This window comes from Solanum verrucosum, unplaced genomic scaffold, assembly GCF_900185275.1.
Source record: "Solanum verrucosum unplaced genomic scaffold, falcon-dt-bn FXZP01000062.1, whole genome shotgun sequence".
NCBI lineage: Eukaryota > Viridiplantae > Streptophyta > Magnoliopsida > Solanales > Solanaceae > Solanum > Solanum verrucosum.
In genome coordinates, this window is record NW_026020477.1 from 4919231 (window position 1) to 4931887 (window position 12657).

The 12657-nt window shown below is 30.6% G+C and overlaps 1 protein-coding gene across 1 annotated transcript; it reads left to right on the forward strand.

Moving 5' to 3' along the window:
• The first annotated feature begins 7458 nt into the window (after positions 1–7458).
• Positions 7459–11949, forward strand: LOC125809336 (receptor protein-tyrosine kinase CEPR2-like). The gene is made up of 3 exons (XM_049488993.1): positions 7459–7598; positions 8671–11317; positions 11420–11949. Exons 2-3 carry the CDS (start codon positions 8761–8763, stop codon positions 11734–11736), a joined length of 2874 nt encoding a protein of 957 aa, XP_049344950.1. The 5' UTR covers positions 7459–7598; positions 8671–8760; the 3' UTR covers positions 11737–11949.
• Positions 11950–12657: the final 708 nt, after the last annotated feature.

A 12657-nucleotide genomic window follows, 5' to 3' on the forward strand; every position in this document is an offset into this window, starting at 1 on the left:
TTTAATAATTTAAGACAAAAATGCCCTTTGACGCCATTTGAATATCATGCATGTCTATGAAGACGTGTGCTTGAAGAGACTTTTAATAAGTGATAATGTTCTTTGTAAAAGATATCTTTCACTTATTAACCAAACAGCAAACAAGTTTTCAGTAAAATTCTTTTTTATTATAAAATAAGTCAATTTTTAAAAAAAAATGTTTTACAATTAATTTCCTCGGAACATGGCCGTCTCAACAAGTTTGAGGGCCTAAAGTCAAATTTCATTAAAATGTACGCAGACCTTACAAAGTAAGAATGTAAAGAATGAATTTTTTTAATGAAAAAATCTAATATAATATTAGAATAATAAAACCTTACTCAAAAATTTAATAAGTCTATATAATAATATTAAAATGATTGTATTGAATTTGATAAGTTGATATAATGATATTAAGATAATATTGATTTGTTGCGGTACTTGAAATTTAAAGAATACACCAAAAATATATTTTATGTATTTATAAAAACACAGCAATAGATTTTACATAATGCTAAATGTTTGGCCGTTTGGTAAACTTTAGAATATTGGATAATAGGAGAGCAAAAACAAAAAGGGAATAAAAAGATAAATGTATGAATAGTAATGTTGGTTCATGATAATCGCCACGATATAAATAAATCAACAAAATAGATAGTTACGTAAGAAAGGATGCAACAATTTACTAAACACTATATCATTCCTAAATTATTACAATGACCTCCACATTAAATAAAATAATCATTATCTATTATATTCCTTCCCAATTTTTTCTTTCAAATCTATCAATATATATCACTATTTTATTTCTCAATTATTACAACAACCTCTACATTAAATAAAATAAATAATTACTATTATATGTTTTACGAAAAAATTATTTTTAAATTGATCAACATATATATATATATATATAGGTGGAGCTAGGATATTTAATAAGGGGATTCAAAATCTGAAGAAGTAAACCACGAACTAATCGAAGGGAATTCGACATCTACTGTATATACAAAAAATTAATGTTAACCATGTATAAATAGTAATATTTTATGTCAAAGGGGGTTAGTATGAACCCCCTAATTATATGCTAGCTCCACCCCATATATATATGAGTAATTTCCTTGGATAGTCACCCATGTTTGGGAAATTACCTTGGAATATCACTTATGTTTGTTTTAGGACCACAATATCACCCAACTTTACCTCTTTTCCTCAAAACATACTTACAAAAAAAAACATTATCTCTCTCCTAATAGGATGCCATGTCACATTATTCCTTTTTCATTATTAACATTTCTTTAATTTCTTTTTTATTATTAACATTTTTTAAAATTCTTTAAAAACATTATATCTTTTGTAGTTTGACAATATGGTTACCTTATTACTCTAATGAATTAAAATATCAATAAAAAGGGAGTCCGAAGCTAAAATGGTCATTTCTTTCCTTCAAAAAATAAAAAGGGCACATAAAAAAAAAAATTAACCAAAAGGGCAAAATCCCTCCTGACGGATCGATTTTCTTCTGACAAAAATTGACGCCGTTCCGTTAAAAGAAATAAAAATTGCTGCATTTGGCAGCGATTTTCTCAAAAAAAAAATCATTATTTCTTTAAAATCGATGCTATAGCAGCTTTTTTATAAAATAAAATAAAATTAAAAGTGAAATCGCTGCTATAGCAGCGATTTTTTGTTAAGGAATTAAAAAAAAACATAAAGAACAAGTTTTAAATTACATAAATTTCCAGCGGCAACCATTTAAAAAAAACAAGTTTTTTTTAAAAAAAATCGCTGTCGAAGCAGCGATTTTCAGTTTTAATTTTTTTTAATCTTCATTTATATCGCTGAAAGGGTAAAGATTTTTTTTTAAAAAAAGCTTTTTATGAAAATCGCTGGCTTCAGTTTTAATTTTAATTAAATTCTCTGCAAGGGTAGGATTTTTTTAAAAAAAAATAATTTCTTAAACAAAATCGCTGCTATAGTAGCGATTTAACTTCAAAACTTTTTTTTTAATTTCTTAAACAAAATCGCTGCTATTTTGCTTTTAATTTTTTTAATATAAAAACGCTGTTATAGCAGCAAATTTTATTTCTTTTAGCGGAGCGGCGTCAATTTTTGTCAGAACAAAATCGCTTCATTAGGAGCGATTTTGCCCTTTTGGTTAATTTTTTTTTTGATGTGCCATTTTTGTTTTTTAAAGAAAAAAAGTTGCACTTTTGGCTCCGGACTCAACAAAAAGGTGCCATTGCCCATTAGTGCTCATATAAAAACATTATCTCGCTTGAAAAATCGGAGGAAGCCACATATTTTCTTGAAGAATCGGAGGAGCTCATATTTGGATTTGCCGCCTAATCCTCTAGAACTAGGGTCGAAATATTTGGGCTATGTAATTTTTTTTTACTAGGTAAAATGGGTTGTCTAAATTTTTTTTAAAAAAATGTTAATAATGAAAAAGGAATAATGTGACATGGCATCCTATTAGGAGAGAGATAATTTTTTTTTTGTGTAAGTATATTTTGAGGAAAAGAGGTAAAGTTGGGTGATATTGTGGTCCTAAAACAAACATAAGTGATATTCCAAGGTAATTTCCCAAACATGGGTGACTATCCAGGGAAATTACTCTCTCTATATATATACCTAAAAAATTTGAAGTCCCCAACGATTGTTTTAATGACCTTATGATCAAGACGGCCCACGTTAGAAGCACGAATATCTTTGATTATTAACAATATTCCTTCTATATAGTTTTCTTCTTCATTTTACTATCCCCATTCAAGGACTCAAAATTATAGAATAGTATCCTTAATATGATTTGATTGACAAGAAAATAATTGAGTAGATGAAATGTGAGATAAATTTCTATAGTTTTCTTTTTCATTTTACTATCCCCATTCAAGGACTCAAAATTATAGAATACTCCCTCCGTCCCTTTTTAGTTGTCCACTTTAGAAATGACACACAGATTAAGGCAACAATGATTAGCACAGTGAAGTTACAATTTTACCCTTATGACAACTTTTCACTTCAAAATTACAACCACTTATTTGAATTAAAGTGAAATAAATTGGAGAGAAACAACATACACTTTTACAATTTTCAAGAAGTGTAAATAAGGGTATAATAGGAAAAAATTTGTTGTCCTTTCTTGATTTGTCAAAATGGACAACTAAATAGGGACAACTAAAAAAGGAAATATGGACAAGTAAATAGGGACGGAGGGAGTAGTATACTTAATATGATTTGATTGACAAGAAAATAATTGGGTTGAAATGTGAGATAAACTTCTACTCAAGTGGAGCATGTCTTATCAATTCCATTGAGTGGTTATTTTATAACACAACAAAAGTATTTACATCAATAATTTGAGTTGACCAAAGTCAGCCTTTCAGAGCTGGATCTTTTACTCTTTTATATTTGGTCCCCATAGCATTATGTTATGTCCCCTCCAAAATGTACTGCAATCACTAACATATTTATTTCATTCGTTTTGATTTATTTGATGGAATTTAATTTAATTTGGAGTATAGCAAAACAAAAAATACAAAATTTATAGTATCATATCCATCCGACAATTTCTTGGTTGTATAATATTTAATGATAATTAAGTTAATTATATAAAATATCAATATACTTTGACGCTAGACCTATAGATGCTTGAGAATTCAAGAAAATATCAACATGTTGAATAGGCGAATTTAAGGGACATGTGAAGTCTTAACTTTAAAATAAAAAAATTAAAATTAATTTTCTTTTTTTTTTATTTAACGTATGAATAAAAAAAAAATACCACATAAAATAGAACTGCGAAAGTATTTGATAGAAGTTTGAAATGGAAAAACTAAGAAAGGGAAAATGTAGTACCTGAATATGAATAAAAAGGGATACTTGTGACAAATTTTAAATAAAAGTTTCTATTCCAATCTATTGGATATTTCCTTGTCTTTTCTTTAATAGTTTAAGCTCTTTTTATTTTTATTTTTTATAATTAGATGAGTTTTTAATATATACGTGTGTTGCACATATATGTTGCAGTTCATTTAAATGAGAAGCTTTTCACAAATTTATATTTAAAAAGGATTAAAATATATATGTAGACATCAAAAATAACAAAAAATACATTAAAATCATTAAACAAATAAATAAAAGCTATTTTATTATCAAGATTGTGGGTAACTTTGCGTATTTTCTTGATTCTTCTTTTTCTAAATTTTCTCTGTGATTCGAGAATAGTTACTAATGATTTTTAAAGATAAAATGATTTGAATCTTTTTATAATATATTACGTCGGCAAAAACATCGAACAATATAAATACAAATATATAAATAATGTGTGATATCTTTTTTTCTCTCCCTTCAGTTTTTATGTAAAACCACAGAAAACATAGATTATACCTCTATCTATTAACTTTGCGTGTTAATCTTAAGTACACAAAACATAAATTGCCTAACATTTTAAACCTATAGTAATTTGAGACGTAAAATGTCATTATTTTGATTAGAGTTGTAACAATAAATTAGCCACACTTTTGGATGCTTTTTGAGTTGAACATTATCTCACATGACTCATTTTATTTTGTCTTTCATTTCTTTTCCAACGTCTGTTCCTTTTCGAGTGCATGTTGTTTTCAGTACACGTCTTCTTTCCAGTATACAATAAATATCCACCTTTTACATGGGAAAATATATTTAATTTAGGAAAAATCTTTTTAACCAGAAAATTTGGTCAGGATGATATTTTATTTATGTTATTTTATTTTTTAAAATATTTTTATCCTTTTAATTCTAATACATTTTAACAAAAAAATGAAAAGAAGATCAGTTTATTTTAAAATAAAAAATATATTATAGTTTTTTAAATTTTCTGGTCATTTAGCACTTTCCTTTAATTCATTCCAGCTAGCTGGGAATACACTATGCAAGCGCTTGGTCATAAATTTTTAAATATTTTTTTCACAAGTTATTTTAGGTGAAGTTTTATCGTGTATTTGACCATAGATTTTGAGAGAAATATTTTTAATTTTTTTTTATTTATATCATTAAGTTCTAACAATTATTAAAAATAGTAAGAAAAAAAAATATACACATAAGTTTATATTACTATCATTTTATAATGAAAATGCTTCTAGAAAAGTCATGACAACGAAGATAATTAATAGAGGAAATTTCTTAAATAGCCACTAAAACTAACTTAATTAGGCTCCATAACTATAGTTTTCTAATTACGATTCGTAGCTACATGTTAGAACTTAAAAGAAGGAGAGGCGAGCCAGAGAAGGCAGAGAGTGGAGAGAGGTGAATTGCATTTGTATATCTGTCAAATTGTATATGTATCTGATAGATAATTGTTTATATGTAATTGGTATACATATGTATTTGTATATCTGGGGAGCGATAATAGGAGAGGGAGGAGAGCGGCAAGCGGGAGAGGGTAGAGAGTGGAGAGAGGAGAATTGTATTTGTATATATGTCATATAATTGTATATGTATATGTATAATTTGTATGTATAAAAGAGGAGAGAGACTAGAGAGAGGAAGAGAGGAGAGAGGTGCACGTAATTATAGCTAAAAAGAGGATGTAAGTGGTAGTTAATTCAAACTATGGGTGTGTTTGGTATGAAGGAAAACATTTTCTGAAAAATATTTTCCAATTTTCTCATGTTAGGTTGGGTAAAATGTTTTCCAAATCAACTCATTTTCCTCAAATTTAAGGAAATGACTTCCCTTTAAAAATTAATGAAAACATTTTTCAAAACTTTCATCCAACTTCAAATTACAATTTTTTTGTTGAAAAAATAAATTTTTTCTTGATGAAAAAATAAATTTAAAGCTTATTTTTTTTTAAAAAAATTCAACTTCAATTATATTATTTTTTTACCCGACCCCCCCCCCCTCCTGCCATCCCCCTACCACCCCCAAAAAAATAAAATTAAAGTTTGTTTTAAAAAATATTTCCAATTTTAAATTTTTATTTTCACCCCACCCCTACCCTGACCCCAACCCCGAAAAAAAATTATTTTTAAAAGATATTTTCAATTTCAATTTTTTATTTTTTCACCCCCCCCCCATCAGCACCTCACCACCCCATTAAGTTTATTTTTAAAAAATATTTTCAATTTCAATTCAAAAATTATTTTCTACTCTCTAGTAAAAATAAAAGATATTTTCTCAAAAATATTTTTATTTATAAATCAAACACTAAAAAATCTTTTTCGGAAAATATTTTCTACTCACCAACCAAACATAAAAAAATAAGTCAAAAATGTCTTTGTTTTTCAGGAAAACATTTTCCTTCATACCAAACACACCCTATAGCTCTGTTAGCTAATTAACTAGTAGATGTTTGCTTATCCGCATAATTTTTCCTAATTAATATTATTATGCTCATATATAATGTAGTTTGTTTTTTCATTATCTTATTGTTTAGAATGTATTTTTCATGTTTGAATACCAACATAGTTTTAATTTTTGATATCAATGACAAAATTTATTCGCTGAAATTAATTTTTCTCCCCAATTATTAGTGTAAATTGTAATATTGAATTTTTCAAGTTTGAATAATTTTTTCAAGTGAAATGTGAATTCACTACACCAATTTCTATATATTCATTTTTAATTTAACTTCAAATATTATTTCTAAATATTACCACTCATATTCAAACTCCTGCTATTAGGATTTACCATTTAAACCAACCATCATAGGGACCTTTACTAAATACAAGTAAATGTTCTTTCCATAAAGTAAGTGTGAATTAAGCCACAGAAGTATTAAAGTAACCTACTATATTCAGAGATTAAATGTAATTAATGGTATAAGAATATATTTTATAGGCTAACATGCCTATAATTTAATGAATATTAGTATACCATTAATTACTTGTGTTGTGCCCATAAATATAAATGAAAATAATATGCTTCATTAATCCCAATTTATATAACACACTTTTTTTAGTCCGTCCAACAAAAACACATTTATAGTTAATAATAATTTAATTTAAAATAGCAATTTCACCTTTTTCATTACAAATATTGACTTACAATAGTTGAGGGGTGTCGCCTCACACTCCTTCTTTGAAAAACATTGCTTAGTTAAAATCACAACTATATATATATATATGACACTCCTCAAGACCTCAATTTTTACATTATTTTTTTTCTTATATTTTGACACATCTTAATCGATCTTCTAACTCCACCAATAATAACTTATTTTAAATCGTAAATTTTAAAATACTGCTAATATTTTTAAATTTGATATCTGGTCAAACTATATCATATAAATTATTATATCATAAGAGAGTAGATTACATACATGAGATAGAGAGAAAAGATGGGTCTCAATCAAAGTGTCTGGTGCTTATACAACTCCTTTATTACCCAAATTTTGTCAGCTTCTTATTCTTTTTATTCCATAAAACACAGGTACTGTTTCTTGTATTAATTAAAATGAATGAACCATCCTTCTTTCTTCACTCCACAATAACACTCTTTTCCTTTTAACAAATCTTTTTTCTTCTCATTAGATTTCTGAATTCTGCTGCTCAAACATGAGACTAATTAAAGCACACACTGTTACTATTATATTTTAGGTAAGTAACTCTGTTTCCTCTTAACTCTTTCTTCATTGTTTTTGTAATATTATGTATGCAACAAATTCTTGAGTTATAGTATAACATGTTCTTTAATACCAAATATGCATTCTACTTTTTGTTGTACTTAATGTCTCTGTTTCTGTTAAATTTAATTAGAGTTAAATGATTTTAGGCACAAAAATGTATGATTTTGGTTGTTAGGACTCAATTATGAAAGTTATATGTTTTTTTTTTTTTGTCTGTCATCACTCTCTTTTTCTCTTCCCATATGTATATGCCATACTCATTCCTCCTTTTTTTGATGATTTGTCATATTAATTAGAATCTCCCAATTTGTTCATTCAATAATAAAGGTGTGGGTCAGTTTGAGCGCATCTTGATTAATTCTATGAGACATGTGTCATCTCTCACCAATAATAAATATCATGTAACTCTATTTACCAAAGTTAAGGCAGATGAAAAGTAATAACCTAGTGTTTTTTTGTCTCTACTAGGATTTTAACTTACCTCATAGTTCTCACCTACTTCATTGACCAATAGGCCACAACGTTGGTGCAATAAGTTTAGAACTATTCAGTTCAAGATTTTAATCTTTTCTGGTGTTATTTTCTATCCCACTATAGTCAGATCCTTCCTGCGCTTCAGATATGGAGAATATGATCGTAGGAAAGATGAAAAAACAAAGGTCGCTCTTTAGTATCTTTCCTTATAACCAAGATTGTAAAGTCAAGTGAAACATTATATACTTAAGTCACTTCAAAGAAAGATGTAAATTCATTTGCAATATAGTAAATCCACAACTAAATACAAATTGACATCTTAAACACATCAGCCAATCACCCAACATCCTTTATGTGTCTTGTGTATATCTGTTTAACATCTTTCATATGTGCTTTACTCAATTCATAAGCTATCTTATTCTTTTTAAGTGATATTTTTAATTTCTTATTATACAACAAACATTTGATTAGGTATACATTGCTTTTAAAGTAAAAGGGGTTTGTTATATGTATATTCTTGTTTCTATACTTCATTGTTTGGTTACTGATTGCTACTTCTCTTCTTTCAGTTACTCATTAAGAATGGGCATCCATCATATCTGTTATGGAGTTTGTCATCCACTTGTTAAATGACTCTTTAGCCCTTCCCATATTCAATCATGTCTAGAATCCAAACTCTCCATTCCCTCCAAATCCTTGTTATTTTCTTGAAGTTTCTTGTTTTCTCTAATTCATTGTCTGTTGAGACAGAAGCACTTCTTGAATTTAAAAAGCATCTTGTTGACCCTTTGAATGTCTTGGAATCTTGGAAATATTCAGATTCCCCTTGTAAATTCTATGGTATTCAATGTGACAAACACACTGGCTTGGTCACTGAAATTTCACTTGACAATAAGTCCCTTTCTGGAGTTATTTCCCCTTCAATATCAGTCCTCCAAAGCCTTACTTCTCTAGTGCTTCCTACAAATGACCTGTCTGGAAATCTTCCAAGTGAATTGGCGGATTGCGCCAATCTCAAAGTATTGAATGTTACTGACAATAACATGAACGGTACGATACCTGATTTATCTAGCTTGGCTAAGTTGGAGGTGTTAGACTTGTCAGATAACTGTTTTTCTGGAAAGTTTCCAGCTTGGTTTGGAAAGTTGACTAGTTTGGTTGCATTAGGCCTTGGTGGAAATGAGTATGATGAAGGTAAACTTCCTGATTTATTTGGGAAGTTGAAGAAAGTTTATTGGCTTTTCTTGGCAGGGTCAAATTTGACAGGACAAATCCCGGAATCTATTTTCGAAATGGAGGCACTAGGTACATTAGATATTTCGAAAAACCAGATATCCGGGAATTTTCCAAAGTCGATAAACAAGCTGCGAAATCTCTTCAAGATTGAACTTTATCAAAACAATTTGACCGGGGAATTGCCAGTAGAACTTGTAGACCTTATACATCTGCAGGAAATTGATGTTTCTAGAAACCAGCTGCATGGGACTTTGCCTAAGGGGATTGACAACCTGAAGAATATAACGGTTTTTCAAATATTCAAGAACAATTTCTCTGGGGAAATCCCTCCAGGCTTTGGTGATTTGCAGCATCTTAATGGCTTTGCTGTGTACAACAACAGTTTTACTGGAGAAATTCCAGCTAATCTTGGCCGGTTTTCGCCACTGAATAGCATAGACATATCTGAGAACAAGTTTAGTGGTGCATTTCCAAAATATTTATGTCAAAACAACAACTTGCAAAATTTGCTTGCTGTTGAAAACAGTTTCACAGGGGAGTTTCCAGGTAATTATGCTTCTTGCAAGACTTTAATGAGATTGAGGGTGAGTCAGAATCAACTCTCTGGGAGAATTGATGAGGGTTTATGGGGGCTTCCAGAAGTCACAATGATAGATTTCAGTGATAACAACTTCACTGGAACTGTATCTCCTGGAATCGGGGCTGCGACTAAGTTGAATCAGTTGGTATTATCAAACAACAGATTTTCAGGTGAGCTTCCAAAAGAACTTGGAAAGCTCACACAGTTGGAAAGGCTATATTTGGATAACAATGAATTCTCTGGCATAATACCATCTGAACTTGGCTCATTGAAGCAAATTTCATCTTTGTATTTAGAGAAAAACTCACTTTCCGGGTCGATACCATCGGAGTTGGGTGAGTTTCCCAGGTTGGCAAACTTGAATCTTGCTTCAAATCTTCTCACAGGCAACATACCGAATTCGTTGTCAATGATGACCTCGTTGAACTCTCTGAATCTTTCGAGTAACAAACTCAGTGGCTCAATTCCAACAAGCTTGGACGACCTGAAGTTATCTTCATTAGACCTCTCTAACAATCAGCTAACTGGAAGAGTTCCTACTGATCTTTTGACGGTGGGAGGAGAAAAAGCATTTGTAGGAAACAAGGGGCTTTGTGTTGATCAAAGCATCAGGAATGTCCGAAGGAACTCAGGCATGGGAGCTTGTAGTGGAAAGGCTGCTCAGGAAGTGTTCATGAAGAGCAAACTAGTTGTGTTTTGCATTGTATTACTTTCTTTGGCTGTTCTAATGTGTGTTTTCATGCTTGTGAGTTACTGGAAGTACAAGTGCAACTCTGAAGCTGATTCAGAAAAGTGTCTGGGACATGCAAATGGAATGAATCCAAAATGGAAGCTTGAAAGCTTCCAACATGTGGAACTTGATGTAGATGAAATATGTGATGTTGGTGAGGACAAGCTGGTAGGAAGTGGAGGCACAGGAAAAGTTTATCGGTTAGATTTGAAGAAAGGTTGTGGCACAGTGGCAGTAAAGCAGCTTTGGAAAGGAAATGAGGTGAAAGTTTTGACAAGGGAAATAGACATTCTAGGAAAGATCAGGCATCGAAATATAGTTAAACTGTATGCCAGTCTAATGAGAGAAGGTTCGAATATGTTGGTTTTCGAGTACTTGCCAAATGGTAATTTATTCGAGGCACTACACCGGGAAGTCAAGGCTGGGAAGACAGAACTAGATTGGTACCAGAGGTATAAAATTGCAGTTGGAACTGCAAAGGGAATCGCTTATTTGCACCATGATTGTGTCCCTCCTATTATTCATAGAGATATCAAGTCAACAAACATTCTACTTGATGAGGAGTATGAAGCGAAAGTTTCTGATTTCGGGGTTGCAAAAGTTTCAGAAATTTCCTCTAGAGTCTCCGAGTTCAGCTGCTTTGCAGGCACTCACGGCTATTTAGCTCCTGGTATGTTTCAAAGAGGAAAAACCAAATACTATGTTCCCACTTCTTTCTATTTTCACTCTTGCTAGTTTCCTAACATCACATTTGAATTTGTTTTATTGACAGAGCTAGCATATACTTCCAGAGTGACAGAAAAGAGCGATGTATACAGCTTTGGAGTTGTTCTATTAGAATTAGTAACTGGAAGGAAACCAATAGAGGAAGCCTATGGAGAAGGCAAAGACTTGGTTTATTGGGCATCAACTCATCTAAATGACAAAGGAAGTGTTCTGAATATTCTTGATCAAAAGGTGGTTTCCGAGCTTGTCCAAGATGACATGATCAAAGTGTTGAGGATTTCTGCCCTATGTACGACTAAGCTTCCTAATTTACGCCCCAGCATGAAAGAAGTAGTAAAGATGCTTATTGATGCTGAACCTTGAACATTTAGTTTTCAAGCAAATGTGAGAAAAATGAGAAAGATCCTTTGTAGTTTTCTCGTTTTCCCTCTTACCATATAGTTTAAATTCCAATCTTCAGTATAGTTTTTGTTTTATGATTATGCATATGCCATGTAAAATTGTATCCAACTTTGTCTGTACAAGTTCATTTTGTAAAATGGAATGCATTTTTCTGGTTGAGCTTATAATTTTTGACAGTTTTGTCTATTTCTTTATAAGTAAATGAAATCAGTATAGACAAAACATATTTTCAAATTTATATAGTAAATCTAGCATAAAACATGAAACAAAGTAAGCCAAATCAGGTGATTATTTTCAAATTTTTTTCCATTACATAAGAAGAAGCAGGAAAAGGGGAAGGGAAAAGTGGATAGTGAGAATATAACTTATATAAGTAGTATCTTTATTATGAAACTCAAAAACTTCATAGCCAATATTTCTAGTTCCTCAGGAAGGCATCTTTGATTACATTCAGTTCATTAACAACATTGGCAATGTCCATGCGATCTTTTGCAGAGTCCACTGAACAAGCAATCCCAACTCGAAAAATCAATGTGAGGCACTCGATTGTTTTATTGTTGCTGATCAGTCTGCCCGTTTCATCATAGACAAGTTTAGGATCAGAAACATCTTTCACTTGCTCAGGTATGGCTCTCTTAACAAAATCATGAAGGTTTAGACCATCCTTGAAAATCTCATCAGTTGGACTTCTTCCAGTAAATGTTTCCAAAAGTAGAATTCCATAACTATAGACATCTCCATAGGTCGAAAACGTATTACCTGTAGCATATTCTGCACATACATGAATTGACAAACTTGATAAGTAAGAGGACCTTCATAAATATAAAATGATGTTTAGAGAGGGAGAAGAGTTAATTACCAGGTGGAACATATCCAATAGTT